At 53.9% G+C, this 23,093-nt stretch overlaps 5 protein-coding genes across 5 annotated transcripts; 3 read left to right on the top strand and 2 right to left on the bottom strand.

Annotated features, from left to right (window-relative positions):
* COL26b_001743 (uncharacterized protein) lies at window positions 1-1,534 on the bottom strand (the record flags this gene model as incomplete). The annotated part of the gene is made up of 3 exons (XM_053174685.1): window positions 1-483; window positions 646-1,356; window positions 1,415-1,534. The coding sequence occupies 3 exons, from the start codon at window positions 1,532-1,534 to the stop codon at window positions 1-3; spliced, it is 1,314 nt and encodes a 437-aa protein (XP_053041308.1).
* A 914-nt stretch (window positions 1,535-2,448) lies between these two features.
* On the top strand, window positions 2,449-3,849 carry COL26b_001742 (uncharacterized protein; the record flags this gene model as incomplete). Its single annotated transcript, XM_053174684.1, has 2 exons — window positions 2,449-2,690; window positions 2,751-3,849. The coding sequence occupies 2 exons, from the start codon at window positions 2,449-2,451 to the stop codon at window positions 3,847-3,849; spliced, it is 1,341 nt and encodes a 446-aa protein (XP_053041307.1).
* Window positions 3,850-4,781: 932 nt separating this feature from the next.
* Window positions 4,782-7,843, top strand: COL26b_001741 (uncharacterized protein; the record flags this gene model as incomplete). Its single annotated transcript, XM_053174683.1, has 2 exons — window positions 4,782-6,441; window positions 6,498-7,843. The coding sequence occupies 2 exons, from the start codon at window positions 4,782-4,784 to the stop codon at window positions 7,841-7,843; spliced, it is 3,006 nt and encodes a 1,001-aa protein (XP_053041306.1).
* Window positions 7,844-8,773: 930 nt separating this feature from the next.
* On the bottom strand, window positions 8,774-10,619 carry COL26b_001740 (uncharacterized protein; the record flags this gene model as incomplete). Its single annotated transcript, XM_053174682.1, has 2 exons — window positions 8,774-10,385; window positions 10,432-10,619. The coding sequence occupies 2 exons, from the start codon at window positions 10,617-10,619 to the stop codon at window positions 8,774-8,776; spliced, it is 1,800 nt and encodes a 599-aa protein (XP_053041305.1).
* A 4,213-nt stretch (window positions 10,620-14,832) lies between these two features.
* COL26b_001739 (Type I Iterative PKS) lies at window positions 14,833-22,335 on the top strand (the record flags this gene model as incomplete). The annotated part of the gene is made up of 11 exons (XM_053174681.1): window positions 14,833-15,021; window positions 15,090-15,146; window positions 15,212-15,299; window positions 15,348-15,413; window positions 15,463-15,665; window positions 15,714-15,954; window positions 16,011-16,360; window positions 16,417-17,900; window positions 17,949-20,851; window positions 20,905-21,515; window positions 21,583-22,335. The coding sequence occupies 11 exons, from the start codon at window positions 14,833-14,835 to the stop codon at window positions 22,333-22,335; spliced, it is 6,945 nt and encodes a 2,314-aa protein (XP_053041304.1).
* Window positions 22,336-23,093: the final 758 nt, after the last annotated feature.

Here is a 23,093-nt window from a genome sequence, read left to right as displayed (position 1 = left end):
TTAGCTCGCGTTCCCGAAGGCTCGGCGTAGGAGAAGGGTGTTGCAAACGATACGAGTCTCGGCCATCAAGAGAGTACCGCGACCCAAATCGTCGACGTACGGTTGAGTGCCATCAAACACAGGAGGATAAGCAACCTCGGCGATGTGCTCGACTAACGACGCATTGAAGCTTGGGAAGAGCTTACTGATGAGTCCTCGAAAAGCGAAGCCGTCGGTGACACTCGGGTCAGTGAAGATTAATCCTTCGTTCGCATTGTGGCTGAACATCACATTAACATCTCGATCGAATTGACCACGGGCGAAGAGAGTTGCCTGGTGAGAAGGCACGTAGCCATGGTCGATGACGGGATTGTAAGTGAACTGGCCATACGGCGATTGCGCGACTTGTTGACTGTTGGCGGCTAAGAGTGCTGACGATGGCAGCTTCCGGGCTTCGGCAAGCGTTGAGACGTTCAGCAACGTGAGGAAGGTCTGGAGATTCTTCTATTGTTGACTCGCATCCACATGGGGAAAGAAAGCGGGCGATTGTATGACTGCCCTGCGAAATGGGGCTGCCCCTTTGCTGCCCCCATACGTCTAGGAAGTACAGTGTCAGCGGTGGTTCGCCGGAAAGACCTCAATGATGCAGGGTGTTGGCGACTTTACCGTGATATGATGCGTCAGAGAGCCGCCGCCTGCGGACTCGCCCATGACGGTAACCTTCTTTGGATCGCCTCCAAACTTGGCAATGTGTTTCTGTACCCACTCCAAAGCAAGTCTTTGATCAAGCAGCCCGACATTAGCAGCACCGTCTGATTGTATCGTGGGCCCGGCTGACCAGCCAAAGGCTCCTAGACGGTAGTTTATCGCAACGAAGACCAGACCATCGGGCTCAAAGGCTGTCGCCTGCGCCAGGAGACCAGCAGGACCTCCAAATTGGTCTTTACTACCAGTCGTGTATCCGCCACCATGGAACCAGACGAGTACCGGTGCGCCCGAGCCCGAGATATTCGTGGACTGGTGTCGTTCAAAGGCAGACTTTGGGACCACGACATCAAGAACAAGGCAGTCCTCGTTTGTTCTCGGGTCTGGCTGACGGACGGGCGTCGTAGAGGCGTTCGCAGACTGCTGTTCTCTAAAAGCAGACGAGCTGAACGCGAGTCCTTGGGTGACGTTTGTCACGAAGGCGATGGCTTCCGATAACCACGCCTGCGAACTCTGGGGACACACGCGTCCCGATACGCCGGTTTCGACTACGGTACGGTTCGTGGCCAGTGGTTCCGGCACGCGGAAGCGGAGGTTGTCGACTGGTGGTGCGGCGTACCGGATGTTTGAAAAGTTGTAGAAGCCTCCAGTTTGCTGTTGGCCGGCGACGCTCTTCCAAGTTAGACGCTCGCTTTACTTCCGAATGGTTCCTGTGAGCATCTTGACTTACGTTGTAGAAGGACGCTTGGTGAAGCTGGTATCCAAGGTCGACGATGGGAAGATCAGGGGAGCCGGAAACAACTTGGATGCCAAGTATAGAGCTCAGGACAGAGATTGTGATCAGGCGCATTTTTGGAGGCTTCTGGGACGACGAAATATCTTTTCCATTGTCTGAACAGATGCTGGAGATCACCTCCGAGAGACTTTATATCTTTGGCATCGTGATGCCCAACGACGGTTGCACCCCTGGTATGGGATTGAAAACTAGAACGGATTTCGGGCACGGGATTTGCATCTTTGGACTCAATTTTGATTCCGCCCTCACCGGGAACTCTGGCTAGAAGTAACGTAGTCATCTATACGATCACGCAATCAGGACATGAATAGTTGAAGTTGCTAGTTCAAACAGTATTCCATTAATTTGTACCCACTTTTGAGCCGGCTCGCATTCGCATGGCTCGGATTCGTATGTCGCAAGAGCTCGTCTTGCTCTTCTTTGAGCAAAATCAATGGTGAAGACCGGCATTGGGATATCAAAGCGACTTAATGGGGATTGAAAATTTTGCTTCATCGGCCATCTTGCGGCTTCAAATTTCTTCAGAGGCTGCCGGGTGCTGATTACTTAGCAAGCCGACTTCGCTCTGCTGAGGACTCTTGATATCTCCCTTACGACGGAGGTGATGCTCCTTTGCAATGTAATTCTGGCAGAGATCGACAGACCGTACGTTTGAATTGTTTTCCCTTTTGAGTTACCTTTGCTGTTTTAGAGCCTTTGTCGTAACGAAAGTCCCTTCGCTTGTGTACTGCATGTCTCTTACCGCCAGTGACCTGCCTAAAATGCATTCTCCTAGTCGTCCAATGCCAGCCACCCGAGCGACTGTACGCGGTTGCATAGATAAGGTAAACACTTCATAGGTACGTCAGTAACAAAAAGTCTCCAAATCGCCCGATACCACCGATTATTCCCTACAGCCAAGACACACCAGTTCCACCATATTGGCTTTACAGATCCGCCCAAACATAGTTCCCCCACGCAGGATTATCATGAGTTCGGAGTCCTCCACTTTCACGGTGCACACGTCGTTGCTCTTTGATTCCAAGACCAAGTCGTTCGTCAAAGACACCTCAATCGTCGTCGACAAGGCCCAGGGCATCATCGCCGATATTTACAAGAGGAAAGATGACGAGGAAATCAGTGTAAGGGCGGGCGACATCGACCTTCGCGGAAAGGTCGTCATGCCAGGATTTGTCGACGCCCACGCTCACGTCTTCTTGCATCCCTACGAGTGAGCAAACAATGAAAGTCATCCGCGGAAATTGGGCCTCAACATCTGACACTCACTCAGCGAGGCCTCCTCAACCGTCCAAGAACGCGACGAGAGCATTGTCGAACGAGTGGTTCGCGCCACCAACCACCTCCGCCTCGCGCTCCTGTCCGGCTTCACCACCTACCGCGACCTGGGGACGGAGGGCATGCGTTCGTTCGACGCGAACCTCCGCGACTGCGTCAACCGCGGCCTGGTGCCCGGCCCGCGGCTGTTCGTCGCCACGGAGTGCCTCGCGAGCACCGGGTCCTACGAGGTCCGCCATGAGAACGTGATGGCGACGATGCCGCGCATCGCGGACGTGTGCGACGGCGTGGCGGAGGTCAGGCGGGCGGTCCGGCGGCGTGTGGGGGACGGCGCCGACGTGATCAAGTTCTACGCCGACTACCGGCGGAAGATCATGCGGTTCCCGCCTCCGCTGGTCCCACCGCGAGACGCCCCCCCGTTTGTCATGACGGGCCTCAACCCGGCGGTGACGATGTTCAGCCAGGAGGAGATGGACGCCATTGTGGAGGAGGCCAGGCTGGCTGATTTGCCGGTGGCTGCGCACACGACTGTGACGAAGAGCGCTCTGATGGCTATCAAGGCGGGGGTCGACTCGATTGAACACTGCAACGAAGGAAACGACCAGGTTCTCCGTGAGATGCGTCGTCAGGGTACCATATATGTGCCGACGCTTTCGGTGATAAAGAAGTCTGCGGATGGGCCATACTTTGAAGATTGTCTCAGGAGAGTCAAGAAGGCATATGATCTAGGAGTACGTCTCGCTGTCGGCGGAGACACTGGTGGTCCGATCCCTCACGGAGAAGGTGCTCTGGAAATGGAGCTCATGATAACAGCCGGACTGCCTGTGGTGGATGTCTTGGAAGCGTGCATGGTCGGAGGCTGGGAAAGCTGCGGCAAGGAGAAGAGCGGCTTCTTGTTCGGAGCCGTTGCCAAAGGCTACAGGGCAGACATCATCGCCTTGGCAGCAGACCCCAGAGAAGATGCCGGGGCTCTGCGCAAGGTCGATTTTGTGATGAAGGACGGCAGAGTATGGAAGCAGGATGGACATCCCGTCGGCTTCGTAGAAGAACCCCCCAGAGCCGCGGCCGATGGCTCCGACTGGGTTCATGTGTGAATGCCGTCATACATCTGGACAGCCCGCGAGTTTCCCTGTGAGGTAGCTTATAACAGCGGCTGTTCACGCAGCGTAACCCATTTCCGAACCATATACGAGGTTTCAATGCAACCAAACGACCAGTAGGGATGCCTTGTGATCCTCGGCACTTGCACCAACTGGTGGTCTTGCCTCGAACATGCAAATCAACACAATGTTTCGTAGCAGTCAGCCGGAAGTTCTCATTAGTGCCAGCCCCCATGTGACCGTTTAATGCATCTTGGTCGCATTGCATTGTCGGATCCGCTTTCCGTCGACGTCTTCGCCCTGCCGGAAGTATGTACGTCAAATAGTTGCATTCGCTACATTAGCACCAACAGATCTTCGCACGGTTGCCCGCAGGCTTAGCCGGTGAAGCTGCAAAAAAGCTTGTTCTGTCTAGCTTACAACGCCGTTTGGTAGGGCGACTTGCAGGATTGGACTGTGCGGAAAGTTCGCATGTCCCACGGGCATCGGACGATCGTTTCGTATGCGAAGTTAACGACACCTGTTCTTCCGGAAATCCTTTGAAGTGAGCCTTCTGGAAGGTGTCATGGGGGAGAGAGGGAGCTGTTCATCATATGCAGTTCGCGAGCAGGTAGTTAGTAAGTCGCATGCATGGAAGGATGCCACCGCCACTGGATAGGCGCAGATGCCGTTTCTTTTTTGCATAACTTGGAGTAAACGCAGACGGCAAACTATCGCTGCTTTTGCATTCTGGATGAACAGCTCCATTATATACAACGTCGCTCTTTTCGGTATCGATCAGCTCAAGGGCCCTCGCCCAACAAAGTGAGGCCGACGGCATATATGGCGTCCGAAGGCTGCCCACTCTCCTCGTTCTTGGAACGGCCAATGCAAAGGCTCGACGCTCTTTTACGCCCCCCAAGAAGACCCCGCGACGGCAATCACGAATGTGGCTGTCAATACTTTCCTTCGCCTTTCTGGCCTTTGGGCTGCTCATCGACGGCATTTCAGGTCGCCTTCATGTCATCGATCAGAGACAGTACCAGGATGTCGTCAGCTGGGACGAGCAGTCGCTTTTCGTCAATGGGGAGCGGGCCATGATCTTTTCTGGAGAGATACATCCGTTCCGCATACCTGTTCCAGGTCTGTACCTGGATCTGTTCCAGAAAGTCAGGGCTCTCGGCCTCAACACCGTTTCTTTCTACGTTGATTGGGCACTCCTGGAGGGGAAGGAGGGAAACATCGTCACAGACGGCATATTCGACCTCCAGCCATTCTTCGATGCTGCGACGGAGGCTGGCGTCTTTCTCATCGCGCGGCCTGGACCATACATCAACGCCGAGGTCTCTGGCGGCGGATTCCCCGGGTGGTTATCAAGGCTGCGCGCTCGCCTGCGGACGAGTGATCCAGAGTTCCTCTCTGCTACGGACAATTACATGGAAACGATTTGCGCAATCATCGCTGATAACCAAATCACGAACGGAGGACCGGTAATCCTTTTCCAGCCGGAGAATGAGTACACCAACTTCGAAAAGGGGCGGTCTCCCGACGGGGAATACTTTCAGTATGTCATTGACCAGGCCCGGAAGGCCGGTATCGTGGTTCCCATGATTAGCAACGACGCCAGACCTGAAGGCCACAACGCACCTGACACGGGTGTAGGCGCTGCTGATATTTACGGCTATGACGGATACCCTTTAGGGTTCGACTGTGGTAATCCAGATGTATGGCCGGCTAACAAGCTTCCGACCAACTACCGTCGACTGCATCTCTCACAAAGCCCTAGCACTCCGAATTCCATCCTGGAGTTTCAGGGAGGTTCTTTCGATCCGTGGGGTGGTCATGGTTTCGAGAACTGCGCCGCACTCACTAACCACGAATTTGAGCGAGTATTCTACAAGAACAACCTGGCGGCGGGCGTGTCCATCTTCAACGTGTACATGCTCTTTGGTGGAACGAATTGGGGCAACTTGGGCCACCCAGGAGGTTATACTTCATACGACTATGGCGCCGCTATCAAGGAGGATAGAAGCGTCGCTAGGGAGAAGTATTCGGAGTTGAAGCTCGAAGCACAATTCTTGAAGGTCTCGCCCTCGTACCTGACAGCAAAGCCAGTGAATAGGACTTCATGGGCACTCAGTGGTAACCCAAGGATACTCATGACGTGGCTGCGTCAACATGATGGACCATCGTACTTCGTGGTTCGCCACAGAAACTACTCCAGCCTGGACACGTCATACTACTTCCCGATATTGCAGACCTCAAGGGGGCCGGTTCGCCCTGGGTTTATTGGTAACAAGCTCCGGCTTGGTCCGCGGGATTCAAAAGTTCACGTGGCCGATTACCCTGTTGGCGACTGGACCTTGCTTTACTGTACTGCCGAAATCTTCACTTGGCAAAAGTTCGAGAACAGTACTATTCTAATGGTGTACGGGGGACCTGACGAATGGCACGAGATGGCTATCATGGACACACTTGAACACCCGACATTTCAAGAGGGATACGATATCCATTTCAGATACTTCAGAGATAGCTTGGTTCTGAAGTGGAAGACTTCAGAGCAGCGACGGGTTGTCACGGTCGGTGATCTATGGATCTACATTTTGGGTCAGTATCTATGATTCAGAGCTATCCTTGATGGCACAGCCGCTAATATCTCCCAGATCGCAACTCAGCGTATAACTACTGGGTAGCCGACCAACCGGCCGAAGACGGCTCTTCCTATGGTACAACTATCATGAATCCTGTATCGCTCATCGTCAACGGAGGATACCTCATCCGGTCCGTCTGGTTCGAAGAAGAAATGCTCAAGATCCAAGGCGATTTCAACCAAACCACTGAATTGGAGATCATCGGTGTTAACGTCACTACGCTTACTACGCTGGAGATCAATGACAGGCAAACGGATTTTACCACGAATAAGCTTGGTAACATGCTTGCAAGACCATCGCTCTCGGATGCCACGCCCGTCGTGCCGGAGTTGGCTGCACTCAGGTGGTATTACACGGACTCGCTCCCTGAAGTTGTCGCAGAATACGACGACTCTGCTTGGACACGCGCAGACCACGATTCGTCTAATAACACGGCTGCTAACCTTACGACCCCAGTATCTCTTTTTGCTTCGGATTATGGCTTCCACAGCAGCACCATCATATATCGAGGCTATTTTATTGCGAATGGCACCGAGAACCTGTTCAATGTGACTACCCAGGGTGGTTCAGGCTTTGCAAGCTCCGTCTGGCTTAACGACACGTTCCTCGGCTCATTCACGAATGGACCTGACGCCTCGGGTGACAACACTGCAAGCTACCCCATCACAAACCTCACTGCAGACGCCACACACATTCTCACCATCCTAGTCGACACTATGGGTCTAGAAGAGAACTTCATCATTGCGACTGATATGATGAAAACTCCGCGCGGCATCTTGGACTACACCTTGACTTCACCCTCCGGCTCCACAACAAACATCACAACTTGGAAGCTCACGGGAAACTTGGGTGGCGAAGACTACCACGAGAAGTTCTGGGGGCCCTTGAACGAGGGCGGTCTCTATTTCGAGCGTCAAGGGTACCATCTCCCCTTCCCATCTGAGCTCTCTGAACTAGGGTCGCCGTTCGACGGCACCACCTCTCCGGGAGTTTCATTTTACGGCACAAGACTGATCCTAGATCTTCCATGGAAGGATCTCGATATCCCACTTTCCTTCGTCTTTGACGACATCTCTGACTCTGACGGAGTTTATCGCGCCATCCTATACGTCAACGGGTTTCAATACGGGAAATATGTCAGCAACATTGGCCCACAGACAAGATTTCCCGTTCCCGAAGGCGTCTTGAACTATAATGGTGACAATTGGATTGGGCTTGGTGTCTGGGCCTTGGAAGAGGGTGGAGCGCAAATCAACAACTTTCGTCTCGAGGTTGATGGTACTGCCATCACGACCGGACGGTATCCAGTTGAATTCCAACCTGGCCCCGAGTGGTCGCAACGTGAGGAAGCATATTAATCTTAGAGCCGTCAATAGATACCCAGAATTGCTTTGCAGTAGATATTTTGAAGTAGTAATATGGATCAATGCCCTCAGGTCTGACCCGACCCTGAGACATGACAAGCCTGCTAATCACTTTCGCGTGGACGAACTCTCTCCCCACGTGTCATCGTTCGGCAGTTGCTACATCCGCCAAAGACACAGAGTGACCTCGGAAAGTCATCCTCTAACCTCCCCGGCCTTCTCACCTTGTCATGATGCACAGATCGCCAGTCAAAGAACCAAGAGCAACCAAAGGACTTGCCTTGCCGACGAACACATTGTCTCAGCCCCCATCGACTTCTCTTGCCTCCCGAATCAGATGAGCATTGCCACCAATCACCACCTGTCAGACGTGACTGCTCCTTCTTGTCTTGGCTGCCTCGACGCACGAGAATCAGACATCGGGAACGTTGTTTCAGCGGAAGGCTTCCGCATATCAGAGACATTAATGTGGTTCAGTCTTACGTCAAAAACATTTTCTCTGTACTGTTTCAAATCCCGAGACTGGACCTGCAAGATACGTCGCAAAGTTCAGCCGCAACAGGCATACATCTTTGGCAAACAGTAAACACACCAACATGGACGACCTGATCTTGTGTACGAATCAATTGTGAGAGCCTCGTCACTTGCGAGCCTCTTTGAACGTGGAAAAGATAATCTACATGCATGGGTGTTCCTCGACCATAATGTTGGTAGAACCCTCCAAGAAACAACGGTCAACTCGTCCCTGAAATGCGTAGGGTAAAACGCGAATGACAAATGACCACCCTGAGCCCCCCGTTGGAAAACCGATACACCTTGTTGATGCCCTTTTAACTCCCTGAAAAAAGAGATCCTGGCTTGTTTCCTTTTCCCTGAAATTGGTTATCCCGATAAAAGTAGATAATCCGCGAACAATGAGAAAGCTTAGGCCGGATTGCTGCAGCCTGCGCGAGCCGTACGCACGCTACCCATGTCGCTCAGCTCCGTTCCATCGCGGTCTTCCTGTTGGCTTGTCTTAAAAGCGCGCTGGGCGTCGGCAAGAGCGTTGATGGATCTGGGCCTTTTCTCGAAAGAGCAGATGGCTGCAAGCAGCATGGCGCCGCAAACACTGGTCAAGAAGATGATCTGATCTTTGAACGCGACTGCGTAAACCTCCTGAATACGCCGTTGGAGTTCCGGGGTGAAGTGAACAGATGCCGTGGGAGTCGAATGCATCGTGTCGAGCTGTGACGAGTTCAGAATGTGGACGAGTGAGTCTATGCGGTTGTGGAAAAGGACGGTGCAAACAGCCACACCGATGCAACTACCCAGCACGCGAGCTTGAGCAATGAGTCCTTGAGCAACAGCCTTGTCCTCCTCGACAGCAGCAACGATGGTTGAGGCACCGAAAGACACTCCAACCCCAAGTCCAACAATGAGAGTAAATCCGTACGCGGGCACGAAAGACGAATCGACGTTAGCGAGCGACAACATGAGCCCAATTCCAAGCAATTGCGTAATCGATGCCGCAACCATGAGGTAGGACGTGTGATTGAACTTGCGGCAGATCGCACCGGCCAGGAAGGATCCAACAGCAGTGCCTGATAGCATGGGAAGGAGGTGAACTCCAGCACTGAGGGGAGTTGCGTGTTGCAAGACTTGCATGCGTTCGGGAATGGCAACTGTCAAGACAACGTAAGGGGCTCCGGTCAGGAAGGCGACGATGAGACCGCAGATGTAGGGGCGGCGGTGGGCGAGAGCGGCGGTAAAGACAGGCTCCATGTGGACGCATCGGATGTGGTTATGGTGTTCGCAATACTTCTTATTAAGGAAGGTCTCCCAGCCAACGAAAATGATCCAGCAAAAACCAGAGGCGCAGAAAGCCGCGATGATTTGGACACTGTTCCACTCGTAGACCCGAGAGCCGCCCCTCTCGATAGCGAAAACGAGGGTGATGGAGGCAACAAGGAGACTCATCATGCCGACCAGGTCAACCCTCATGAAGGCACGCAACGAGAAGATATGGTGTGCGCGGCGCTCGGCCGGGAAGAACAGCATGATACAGGTGCTAGCGAATAAGCCGATGGGTAGATTAATACCGAAAATCCAGCGCCAGCTGACCTTGGAGGTGATGGCTCCTCCTAGAACTGGACCCAAAAGGAAAGCGAGGGCGAGAGTAATACCGATTAAAGCTCCCATGTGACTCGGGTTTTTGGCAGGACCATGTTCGAGGAGGCAGATTTGAGCAAGGCTGTAGAGACCGGCACCTCCAATGCCCTTCAAAGCGCGGAAGATGATCAGGGATGTCATGCTCCAAGCGGCGGTGCAGCCAGTTGAGCAGAGTAGAAAGATGGTCCAGCTGACGAAGAGGATGAGCTTTCGGCCGTAGATGTCGCTTAGCTTGGAAACACCGACGGAGCACCCCATGTACGTAAGGAGGTAGGCGAGAAGAATCCAAGAGGCATTGGCGTGGTCTTGAAACTCCTCGGAGATGCTCATGAGAGACGTGGCGATGACTGACGTATCCAGAGTCGAGATGAACAGGCCCAGAAGGATACTACGAAATTAGCTTGTATCGTCGGAATGGAAGCATGCTCTTTTACCTGAAGACGAGAAGAACGCCATGGACCTTGTCCGAAAGACGCGGCTTGCGTTGGGGACCACTTTGGACCTGAGGAGGAGAAGAATTGGCGGCGGCGAATCCAGCAGTGTCGCCCAGGGATGGGTTGGGGTATGAGAGAGGCTGGGCGATTCGCTCGTTGGACGCGGCAGGTTGCTGAGGGGCTTCCATGGTGAATGGTGATGAGCTCGATCGACCGAGGATGCGGAGGTTTCGATTATTTCGGCAATGAGTGCGAGAGGCAACGGAAGTATCTCAACCTCTTCCTCGAAAGAACTTGGAGCACGTCTTCGATCCTTGCTGTCGCGGAGTACGGCTTGCAGAGACGCAGGATGGGGGATCCGAGAAGTAGAGGAAGGGAATTGAGTTGATGGTAATCTGTGGGAGGATGAAACGAGGGAAGGAAGAATTGTAGATTGGGTGTGGGAAGTGAGGGGGAATGGTTGAGGCAGAGGAAGGGGCAGGGATGAAAATTTGGAAAGGGCTTGACCGGACACAAAGGGGAAGGGCAGCTCTGGGGCTTCACAACACAACTTCTTGCCCTACCAACCCTATGTCAGATCTGGAGAAGTAATCGAAAGGGCAAGAGCAGAAGAGGCTTGCCCTCGCCAGTAAGAAGTGATCCTCTTAAAGAAAGTGAAGGCAGAGCCTCAGTGTTGCTGATGCTGATAGGTCCACGGTCACCTGGCCGATGTAAGAATGATGTCGTGGTGAAGCTTCCTTCAAGGCGAGAGCATATGTGAGCACACTCCTGCCCCTGGCTGAACGTAGCAGACAAGACAGAGTGAAGAGGGAGGGAGACACACACAACTGCACAGCTGTTGGCCTGGGACAGCGGCCATAGTGCATTACATATAATGATGGAAGCCCTCTCGAAGGTGGGCAAGATCCTCAATGCATCTACCCAGAATGCCCGAGACACCTACTTTCAAGAGCAATGCTAGCAGCACTTCTCGCCAGCCTGAGCTTGAAATCTTCTCTGACAGTTTCACCCAGGCGAAGACACGGATGATGACGGGTGCTGTGCAATGTTGGACAAAGCTAGGGCGTCAAGACTTAACGAAGGTCATAAAGGGTCCCTTTCTGTACCTTGCATCCAACTGTACCGACTGCATAACTAAGGACAAGACGTCTTCTACTAAGTCTGGGGCCGAGATGAGATGTCAAGGGAAGCCAAAAGGCACGTTGCTAGTTCTCTTGGGGCATAGTGCTTGTACCGGTAGATTCGCCAAATCTGACAGTGTTGGTTTCTCAGATACGGTATCGTCGCCACCATGCAGCCAAGGACACCTCCCGTTGTCGTACCACCCCGAGACCCTTCACTGGCCGAGATCATGGCTGTCGTAAGTGAGCCACTCAGGTGAGCTGAGGAAGTTGGGGGCATCTTATAACAAGCGACACTGTTTTACCCCGGCTCAGGAGAGCCGGCTCTGCAGGAAGTTGACTGGCTGTCTATTGTTGCTGCTGCGAACCGACCGTGTCACCTCGTGCCTCCTCAGCTTTCTGGTCTGAGAGGCACGAGCGAGGCGGGGTGACGAAACTCCTGCTGGATCGGTGTACCTCCAAATGCCACCACGCTCTGGTGTCTTATGCGTCAAACCCCCACTTGGGACGTTGTGCCGTGAGATGCCTCGTGGTTGAGTAGCCATCATCCCGAGACCTGATCCGCTAAGGCGCCACAGGATCCTTCAAGAATGCAGCTTTTGCGAACGATCATATTCAGAAATGCAGAGTAGAAGTCGAGATGGGATAAAACGAACGAGATTTCCTCGGCTTTGTAGGCTAGGAAAACAAAGGCCATTGAGCCTGAATCTTGTGCGACTTCGCGTTGAATTCCCCTAATGGTCCGGGGAAGCGCGGGAGAAGTGATGCTTGCTGGAGATCGGAGCCGGAGAAGCGGCAAGTCCAAGCGTCTTTTCATAGGATAAAATGGTGTGTGTGCCACAAGCCAGTGGAGGGCACACCTCTTCATCTCGACTTATCAGGTGTTGTACTTCATGCTGTATCACCCGAAGTCGTTCGTCTTGGCAATCGACTGGTCACCTTTCAACATGAAGCCAGTGCCATTTCCAGCTCGGGTTCAGTTCTCTCCCACGATTGGTTCCACAGGCGAGATATGCTGGCGTTCTGTGGCTGGAAAGGGGATGAAGATGGCTGCGACCAACCCCTTGTTAAAGTAAACATGAACTGAAGGAGGCCCGGACCAAAGACACTGTGTGTGAAGTCGGATCGGATCAAGTTCGGACCGAAGTATACTGACCTCTCTTTACTACATGCAGGGGGTCTTTGGACCACCAGCTTCGTCTTAACCCTCTCAAGGTCAACTGAACGAAACGAAGCAGTTATCTGGAATGCAACCTCTTTAATATGAACTTCAAGTATTCCTGCTCCAGCGATCGTATCAGCAGATTCAATTCCGCTGCTCCGGTGGTTATGCCATTTTCGACGACGTTCGATGTCCGGTCTGCCCGCTCTGTCAGACGATTGGTTTGCAATTATGTCTCAATAAGGGTTCCTGCATGTACCATGCTGGCACATCAACCAACATCAAAGATGCCGCCTTTCCAAGAGCGGATTTTCTCGGCTTTGAAGTCACGCTCCACGACAACGTCAAGTTAGCCTCGGATCAGAAGCTTGGATTTGGATGGTGGTGGGTTACAGCGGCTTGGGGGCGAGGCGGACAAGACTTGCTTCGAATGCAGTCGTTCCACATACGGCCAAATCCAAACTGTGCTCGGCGACCCCATGCTTTCGATACCGGCGGACTGCTCTGCCACAAGGCACGGTTATCAAGTGAAGCCGCAAATCCTGGCCGACCCGTTGAAGAGGAGCCTCCATCTCGGGGACGGAAGGATTGGTATTTTTAGGGGGGCAGTGCTTCTCGCGGATGAAGAGCAAACTACTGTGGTATTTCAGGAGTCAATCACAGGACCCTCTGGAGGTGCCTCGGGCGTTCCATGTGTCCTCGGCCCGAGACTGAACTGTGGAACTGGAGATTTGGGACCTCTCTCTGATACAACCCGCAGCTACCATGAGGACGTGAACTCTGACAATCGTGATGGCAGAAATGCTGACCTTTTGCAACCCAGTTGCTCAGGTCATACTGTCTGACGTCCCATCCCTCGAAAACGTGGGATGATTGGCAGCCCAGCACCGTGGCAAAGCGTACCAGAGTCGTGATATCGACACTGACTCGGGACCCCCTTTCCGGACCTGGCTACCTCCCTCACTGGTCGTGCTACAAACGCTCTTCATGATCTGGGGTACCTTGAGATGGAGGATTCAGCACCGCCCAATACGCCCAAGATTGAAGCTGCCATGGGCTGTGAAGTTGACAACACCAGCGAGCTAGTGTTCCTGGTACATTTTGTTTGAGAAATACGGTGAAGAGGACGTTCCGAGGCACCATCCCGACCAAATGTGGGGATATCTGCAAGTTGAGCTCTAGCTGCAGCAACGTAGAACAAAGTTTCTGTCCCCTTCCCACTGTTCCCTGCGGCCCCCAACGGCCCTATGTCAGAGGGCTGATTGCATGCCAAAGCTGACTGCGCCTCCACCTTATTCTATTCCAAGCTCCTTCCGACAACTTTGAGGTCATCGTCATCCAAGGTGTCGTTCATGCGCTAGAATCTTATAGCCTTCGATGACTTTTGGCCATTGCCTTCCATGATCACGGGCCAAGAGGCCATGCCATAGATCAGTTCTCAAAAGACGTTTGGCTTACTTATACCCACATGGCAGCCCTTCATTCATGATCATTGAACAAAGAACAAGGCCTACAATGACAGTCAGATCCACATGAAGGCGGCCTTCTGCACATGCCGCCGGTCATCTACACCACACCAAAAGAGTTGCGTTTACCCAAAGGGGCAGCTTTTGGGGTCCAAGAAGCCTGAGTGGTGACTAGAAGAGTATTTACCTTCGGGAGAACACCGCTGCTTCTCTGTGAAGAAGGGGGGTTGCATTTGGTGGCGGTTTCCTGAAGTGTTGACCACGATCGGAGCGGCCCATTCACCCTCACATTCACTTCACCTCCACACCTCACCTCACGTCGACACTAGCCCTTTTCGTCAGGGCACCCGCCCTCGTTCTTGACCTTGGTCTGTTTACTTCCAGATCAAGAGAAAAGTCTTCTCCATCTCAACTCCTCTGAAAACTTTTCATCCTCCCTCACCTTCTCTTCCTCCTGGACATCTCCATCTCCCTCTTCCTGCTTCCTCTCCCCCCTCAGAGCACTCTACGCAACAGGAGGAGCGCTTCTTTCACACAAAGATCATTGTACAAACGCATTCTTTTACTTGTTCATTCTTGCTGATTGCACAATCATTTCTTTCACCATACCCCGTCGGAGTCCCGTTCGAGTACGCGATCTGATCGTGTCGGGATGGACAAGAACGAGAAGATGGAGGACATTGCCATCATTGGCATGGCCTGCCGCTTCCCCGGCGACGCCACGACGCCCGAGAAGCTCTGGCAGATGATGGTTAACAAGGAGTCTGCTTGGTCCGAATTCCCCAAGGATCGTCTCAATATTGACGGATACTATCATCCGAGCGGCGACCGTCAAGGCAGCGTACGTATCTGACAATTTCATCCCATATTCCATCGTCTGATGCGAGATGACTGACTGAGTGCTTCCAGATTTCTTTCAAGGGTGCGCATTTCATCAAGAACGACGTAGCTGCATTTGACGCGTCGGTAAGTGCTGCGACGGTCACGCCTATGGCTATCTGTTCGCGTTTCTTTCTGACTTCGTGATCTAGTTCTTCTCAATCATGGCCGAAGACGCGAAAGCGATCGACCCCCAGCAGCGCTTCCTCCTCGAGGTTTCCTACGAGGCACTTGAAAATGGTATGTCGCCTCTTTCGTCCTAAGAGAATCCAACTTAACATGTCCCAGCTGGTCTTCGAACCGAGGATCTCAAAGGCAGCCCCACGGCTGTCTACGTCGGCTCTTTCGTCAAAGGTATGTTCTGGCTGCGGTCCTTGTCTCACTCAATTCTGACACTCCCTAGATTACGAGCAGATCTGTCTGCGTGACATGGACTGGCAGCCCCAGTATGCTGCAACTGGCACCGGAAATGCCATCATGGCCAACCGTGTCTCTTACACATATGATTTCAAGGGCCCGAGCATGACTCTCGACACCGGCTGCAGCGGTAGTTTGGTCGCGGTTCATCTGGCTGCGCAAGCCCTCCGCACTGGTGATTGCGATTTGGTAAGTCTTCCGATGAAAACAAACGTACTGCGCATGCTAACGTTTCAGGCTCTCGCTGCCGGAGCTGGCTTGATTCTTACACCGAACACCATGATGCCCATGACAGCTCTCAACTTCCTCAGCCCCGATGGCAAGTGTTTTGCTTTCGACTCCCGCGCCAATGGCTATGGTCGTGGAGAGGGTATTGGCTTCGTCGTCTTGAAGAAGATGTCTCATGCTCTCAGAGACAACGACACCATCCGAGCCGTCATTCGCGGCACCCACGTCAACCAAGATGGTCTCACTACAGGTAAGTCACGGCATATGATCCAAGTACAACTGAAAATGCTCTAACCATAACCACAGGCATCACGCTTCCCAGCAAGGAGGCTCAGGTCGCCAACATCCGCAGTCTTTACTCAAAGTACAACCTTGAGATGCAGCAGACCGCCTTCGTCGAGTGTCACGGCACCGGAACCCAGGCCGGAGATTTCAGAGAGCTCAGCGCCATCTCGGAGACACTTGCTGCCGACAGACCAAAGGACAAGCCCATCTTTGTCGGTTCTGTCAAGACGAACATTGGCCATTTGGAGGGTGCTGCAGGAGTCGCTGGTTTGATCAAGGGCGTCCTGCTCACCGAGAAGGGACAGATCCCTCCCAACATCAACTTTAAAAGGGGAAATCCCAATATCGACTTCGAGAACTGGAAGGTGAAGGTAGGTTTCGGAATCGCTCCGCGCCCTTGAAGTTGATGCTGACATTGATATCTCAGGTGCCCACCGATCTTACCAGCTGGCCGGTCGACGGCCCTCGCCAAGTCAGTGTGAACTGCTTTGGCTTCGGCGGTACGAACGCTCATGCTGTTCTTGACGAGCCCTCGCGTTACTTTTCCGCTCGCAAGATCGTGGGAAACCACAACTCTACCATTGACGCTGATTCTAACCTTCAATCTACCCCTCTTGTCACCAGTGGCCCTCAGCTCTTCGTTTTCTCGTCAAACGAGCGCAATGGTGTTTCACGCCTCATGAGCACGCATGCTCAGCACATCGGCTGTATTCCCAAGCTGCCTCAGTCTGACGCCAACGACTATGCCTACACGCTTGCATGCCGTCGCTCCGTCATGGAGTGGAAAGACTTTGTTGTCGCAAATGGCCAATCCGAGTTGATCAAGAAGCTTGCCACCAGAAAGGATCAAGATTACATTCGATCAAACCGCGACAGCAAGCTCAAGATTGCTTTCATCTTCTGTGGACAGGGTGCCCAGTGGCCTCAGATGGGACGCGAGCTCATGTCCTTCGGTCCATTCAAAACCAGTCTCGAGGCTGCGGCTGCTTACATCAAGACCCTCGGCAGCGACTTCGACCTCATCGAGGAGATTATGAAGGACAAGCAGGAAACACGCATCCAAGAGCCTCAGATCTCGCAGCCTACCACGACCGCCATCCAGGTAGCGCTTGTCGATCTTCTCCGTGCTTTCAGCGTTACCCCCAGCAGTGTCGTCGGTCACTCTTCTGGCGAGATCGCGGCAGCATACGCGTCTTCTTGCATTGATTCGGAGACTGCCTGGGCGTTGGCCTACCACCGTGGCTACAGCGCTTCACTCCTTCAAACCAACGCGCCTCAGATCAAGGGCAAGATGTGCGCTGTGAGAATGTCTTGCGAAGACGCTCAGCGGCACCTTGAGAACAAAGCTCAGCACAGAGATCTCGGCATTGCCTGCGTGAACAGCCCGACCTCAGTGACGATCTCTGGCAGTGTCGGCGACATCGATTGGTTGCGAGACGAGTTCAAGAAATGCCAGGTTCTCTGCAAAATCCTGGACGTCGACATTGCTTACCATTCCCGCCACATGAAGCTGGTCGAGGAGGACTACAAAGACCTCATCAAGCACACTCGCACGACTGATTCTCCTACCGGAGTCCAATTCTTTTCTTCGGTCCAAGGTCGTCTTGTCCAGGGCGGTTCTCTCGGATACTCATACTGGACAGACAACCTGGTTTCTCCCGTTCAGTTTGTCGAAGCTGTCAAATCCTTGATGGAGTCTGATCATCAGCCGGACCTGCTCATTGAGCTCAGTCCCCACGGCACTCTTGAGTCGGCCCTTTCTGAGATCATCGACGCGCACAGTCACAACATCAAGCCGGCGTACTTGCCGCTTATGCGTCGCTCGAAGGATGCTTCTGTTACGGCTCTCGAGGCTATCGGCGGTGTTTGGGCGCGGGGATACCCGGTTGACATGCTGAGTGTCATATCGAAGTAAGTCATTTGGGATTCTCTTTTCTGAGCCGAGCTAACCAATTTCAGGGGCAACACCGCGGGTTCTTACAAGACGCTCGTCAATCTGCCTTCATACCCTTGGAATCACCAGAAGCAGTTTTGGCACGAGTCCCACACCTGCACTGAGCATCGATTCCGCAACTTTGGCCGCGAAGACCTCATCGGAGCTCCATCCCCTGACGCCACCACGTTCGAGCCTCGCTGGAGAGGATTCTTCCGCATTGCTGAGAATCCTTGGGTGCAAGACCACCGCGTCCAGAAGACCATCGTATACCCAGCTGCGGGAATGGTGACCATGGCCCTCCAGGCTGCCAGCCAATTGTCGATGGACGTGACCGACGTGCTTGGCTTCCAAGTCACCAACTTGCGCATCGAGCGAGCCATGATCATCCCGTCCACCGCCTTCGGACTCGAGTACTCGCTCAACCTGAAGCAGATTACAACGAAGCCCGAAGCCGACCCCGAGTGGGAGTTTTCCATCTACTCGAAGCAGGAACAGGGCGCCTGGATTCGACACGCTGACGGTCATGTCAAGATTCGACGAAGCACCACTGCGTCTCCTCTTTCTACGGGCGACAGCAAGGAGAAGTACTCGGAGGTTCAGGCGCTGTGCGACAAGTCGCTTCCGCCGCGTCAGCTGTACGAAATCCTGGATGTCGTGGGTCTGAACTACGGCCCCTGCTTCCAGAACGTCGTCTCCATCTCGACCTACCGCAACGCTTGCATCAGCAAGGTCCGAGTACCGGATACAAAGTCCAAGATGCCCTGCAACTTTGAGTACGCCCACGTCATTCACCCGGCGACCCTTGACTCGATGTTCCAGACGCTCTTCGCCATCGACAGCAAGCCCATGGTTCCGTCCATGATTGACAGCATCTTTGTGGCCGCCGAAATCTCGCGCGACATTGGTTACGAATTCACGGGATACGCGACGGCCGAGAGATCGGGCCTCCGTGACGCCAAGGGCTCGATCACCATGGTCTCTGGCCAGGACGGCTGGGACTTACCTTCTGTCGTGGTCGAAGGCTTGCACCTCACAGCTCTCGCGACTCCTTCGGTCGAGGAGGGCGGCTTCATCCCCAACCACCGCAACCTGTGCTCCGAGATCGTCTGGAAGGAGAATTACGTGACGTCTACCACTGAAGACTTCGACCACATGCTTTCCCTGGCGGCGCACAAGTACCCCTCTCTCGCTGTTCTGCAGTGCGGTGGTAACGAGCAACTGGCCAAGCACGTCTTGGAGGTTCTATCTGAAGGCGGCGCCCCCCGCGTGTCTCGCTACACTGTCCTTGATGGTTCGACATTCTCTGTCCTGAAGAAGAAATGCGAGCATTCTTCAGCATTGAACGTTTTGGAGCAGCGCAACTGGCCCGGCGATAAGGAGAAATTTCCCAGATACAACATCGTCATCACCGCCAAAGATTCTAGTATTGACCAAGAGGAAGCATTCAACCTTCTTGCTCCAGAGGGTCTGCTCCTCAACGAAGTCTCGCACCTCGCTTGCGATGAGGGAACGGATGACTTGGATGAACTCAGTCAACCAGCAGATGCTCACCATCTCCGCGCTACGTACGAGCTAGAGGCGGACGATGCCATGAGCCCGTGGGTAATCGAGCAGCACTTCGAGGCGCGCTTCTTTGTCAACAAAGTCGATATGGCTTCGGCGGGCGAGGTTGTCATCATTGTCCCCGACGATGTCGTTCTAGACCTTGTAGGTCTTGTCAACGCTCTTATCCAGCTCTTCCTCGACAAAGGCTTCAAGGTCATCATCAGCACTGTGTCTAATGTCGAAACCTTTTACGGCAAGAACTGCATCTCTCTTGTTGAGGTCTGCGACAACTTTGTGTATAACTGGACCGAGGAGCAGTTCAACGACTTCCACAAGCTGCGAGAGACCGCCAAGAGTGTCTTGTGGGTTACTCGTTCGGCGAACCGTCATCCTACGGATCCTCGCAACGCGCCCATCATTGCCCTTGCGCGAACAATCCTGTCTGAAGACCCCCAGAAGACTATTGTCACTCTTGATCTCGACGCAGATACCTCCATCGACTCGGCTTCGCTGCCGCATACTATCTGGACCGTTGCAGAGTCGATCCTGACGAAGTGCCCAGAGGCTGAATTCGCCGAAGAAGACGGCAAGCTTTACATCCCGAGACTGATGCCCCTGAATGCGCTGAATAAGTTGATCGAGAGCGAGTCGCGCTTCCAGCTGGAGAACGTGCAAGTTTTTGATCCGTCTGCTGTCAAGACTTCTTACGAGATGGTCATCTCGAAGCCCGGTATCGCCGCCGACAGCTTCCACTTCGTCGAGAACCGTTTCACGTCGCCCCTGGGCCAGCACGAAGTTGAGATTAGAACCGTGAGCGCCTCTTTGTCCAGCAACGACCTTCAGACTGCAATGGGTCGCACCACCGAAGTCAGGCTTGGTCTTGATGTGATGGGTGTTGTTACCAGAGTTGGATCTGCCGTGAAAGACTACCACCGCGGCAAGCAGGTCATGGCCATCGTTCCCGGTGCCTTCAAGTCGGTCCATCGCGTTGATCAGAAGCTTGTCAAGTCTGTACCGCTCCCCATCGAGCGTTGTCATTTCACTCCAAGTGGCTTCATCGCTGCCTCCTACGCTCTGCACACCATCGGCCGCCTGTCTTCGAAGAAGAAGGTTCTTATCCACGCAGGTGCTAGCGCGTATGGCCAAGCCGCTCTTCGGATTGCGAGCCATATTGGAGCTGAGATCTTTACCACTGTTCTCAATGATACTTCGGGTGATCAGCGAAAGACCCTTCGAGACTCCCACGGTCTGCCTGACGACCACATCCTGGATGCTAGCTCAGAGTCATTCGTTGCTGATGTTCTTGCCACTGGCAAAGTGGATGTCGTCTACAACCCCACCCAAGAGCACATCGTGATGAACGCAAAGTGTGTCAAAGCATGTAAGTCAATTCCAATTATCCATTCATCTCTATCAAAGCTAACAAGTTTACAGCGGGATGCATCATTCAGCTCGCGGACAAGACTGGATCAGCTATCCAAGCCCCTGTCTCGACTACCACGTTCGTCAAGCTCGACCTGAGTGTACTCCTCGAGGAAGACCCCGAGCTCGTCATGGAACTCTTCCAGCACGTCGACCAGCTCATGCCGAAGCGCATGCCAAAGACCTTCAGCCTCCAGTGCGACCCCGTCCGCCGCTTCGACATGTCCGACTTCGAGAGCGCCTTCAAGCACATGGACAAGGAACCCTACCTCGGCCTGACCGTGATGGAAGCCAAGCCCGAGACCTGTGCCCCCGTGGCCAAGGAGATGCACACCAAGTCGCTTGCCTCGGTCATCGAGCCCGACGGCACTTACGTCCTCGCAGGCGGTCTTGGAGGTCTTGGACGCAGCATCGCCAAGCTTCTTGCAGACAACGGCGCGAAGAAGCTGGTGTTCCTTTCGCGTTCCGGCGGTGGACCTGATGCTGAGGCTTTTCTGAAGAGCCTGAAGGGTGTTCATGCTCGTTCTATTGCGGTGGATATCATGGATACGGATGCTCTGGAGCGCCTTGTGCCTGAGCTTGGAAAGGTTTCTGGTGTTGTTCAGTGTGCTGCTGTTCTTCAGGTATGTCAGCCCCTTTCGTTGTCGTTCCCTCTCGCCGTCGTTCTTCATCCACTAACATCAGCCATAGGATGCTCTCTTTGAGAAGATGACCCATGCCGACTGGACCACTGCCTTTGGACCCAAGGCCGTTGGCGCTTCCAACCTCGTCGACGTCTTCGGCAGTGACGACAACCCCTCCTCGCTCTCTCCCGCCGCCGCCCCCTGGTTCTTATTCCTCTCCTCCGCCTCTGGAATAATCGGAAACCGCGGCCAAGCCAATTACGCCGCCGCCAACGCTGTCCAGGACGCTCTCGCCCACAGTGTCTCCCGCGCCTCGTCCCTCGACCTTGGCCCCGTCCTCGAGGCGGGGATGCTAGTCGGGGACGAGGAGACCCTGGGAAAGCTCCGGGGCGCCGGCTTCTACGGCATCCGCCACGACGACTTCATCGAGATGGTCTCCCGCGCCATCACCGGCGAGGTCGTTCCCGGCGTCCGCACGCCCCCTCAGATCGTCTCTGGCGTCGGCACCGGCGGCCTCATCCGCCAGAACAACCCCGGCGACCCCTTCTGGTCCCGCACCGCCATGTACTCGTACATGAACACCGTCGACATTCCGGTAACCGCGCCGGACGACAACGCCAGACAGGGCCCTGGCGAGGACGACGTGAAGAGAATGCTGGCCAAGTGCGGCGGACGGGAGGAGGCGGCGGTCATCATCACCGCTGGCCTGGTCCAGCTCTTGGCGAAGGCCATGAGCCTCCTCCCGGAGGAGATTGATCCGGAGAAGGCGCCCAGCGCGTACGGCGTCGACTCCCTCGTTGCCGTTGGCATCAGGAATTAGATATTCCGCAACGCCGGGGGAGTCGACGCCTCGGTCTTCGAGATCCTTGGGGAGACGTCAATCAAGGGGCTGGCTGGTGTTGTTGCAGACCGCGGAAAGTGGTGAATACGGGGTTGGATAGGGGGGTAATGGCAAGCAAGGACAGTGTGGATAGACGGGGAGATCGTACATGACTAGGCCACGTATAGGCGACGTCTTTAAGAACATTCATTCATATATAAGTTCTCTTGGTGATCTTGCTATGCGGTGATGTTCCTCTTGATGCCTCATCTAGGAGGAAGACGACGTCTTCATTGCGTTTCATTCACAAATGGGACCTACTCTACGCCGTGATGTTCATCTGATGTCTCTGGTAAATGGTCGCAAGATCATCATCCTTCAAAATGGAAACCCTTGGTGATGCTGGCAGTCGCTCCTAGCCCTTTCATATGTGCTGATGCTCAACTGATGACACCTTGTACCTGTTTGGGCTGAATACATTGCCGCAAGGAGCACTACTTCAACACTTGGAGCGTACAGACTTTCTAGGCCGGAAGACCCTGGTGGTGTCGGCAATCGCTCCTAGTCAATTTTATCCTTGCCCCTACTTGAGTCTAAAAAGTACGCAGCCAATAATCAGCCCGAAGCGACCTGACCCGTGCCAAAATGCAAGATCACTTTCGGCAGGGTTGATTTCACGAATGATTGGGTGACCAACGGCCTCTCACGCCGTCGGCCGGCCAAGCCCGACTCAGCATGCCAACTAATGGGAATGAGGC

This window comes from Colletotrichum chrysophilum (assembly GCF_026319265.1).
Source record: "Colletotrichum chrysophilum strain AFK26 chromosome Unknown scaffold_8, whole genome shotgun sequence".
Lineage (NCBI taxonomy): Eukaryota > Fungi > Ascomycota > Sordariomycetes > Glomerellales > Glomerellaceae > Colletotrichum > Colletotrichum chrysophilum.
This window is presented reverse-complemented; position numbering and strand designations above follow the sequence as displayed.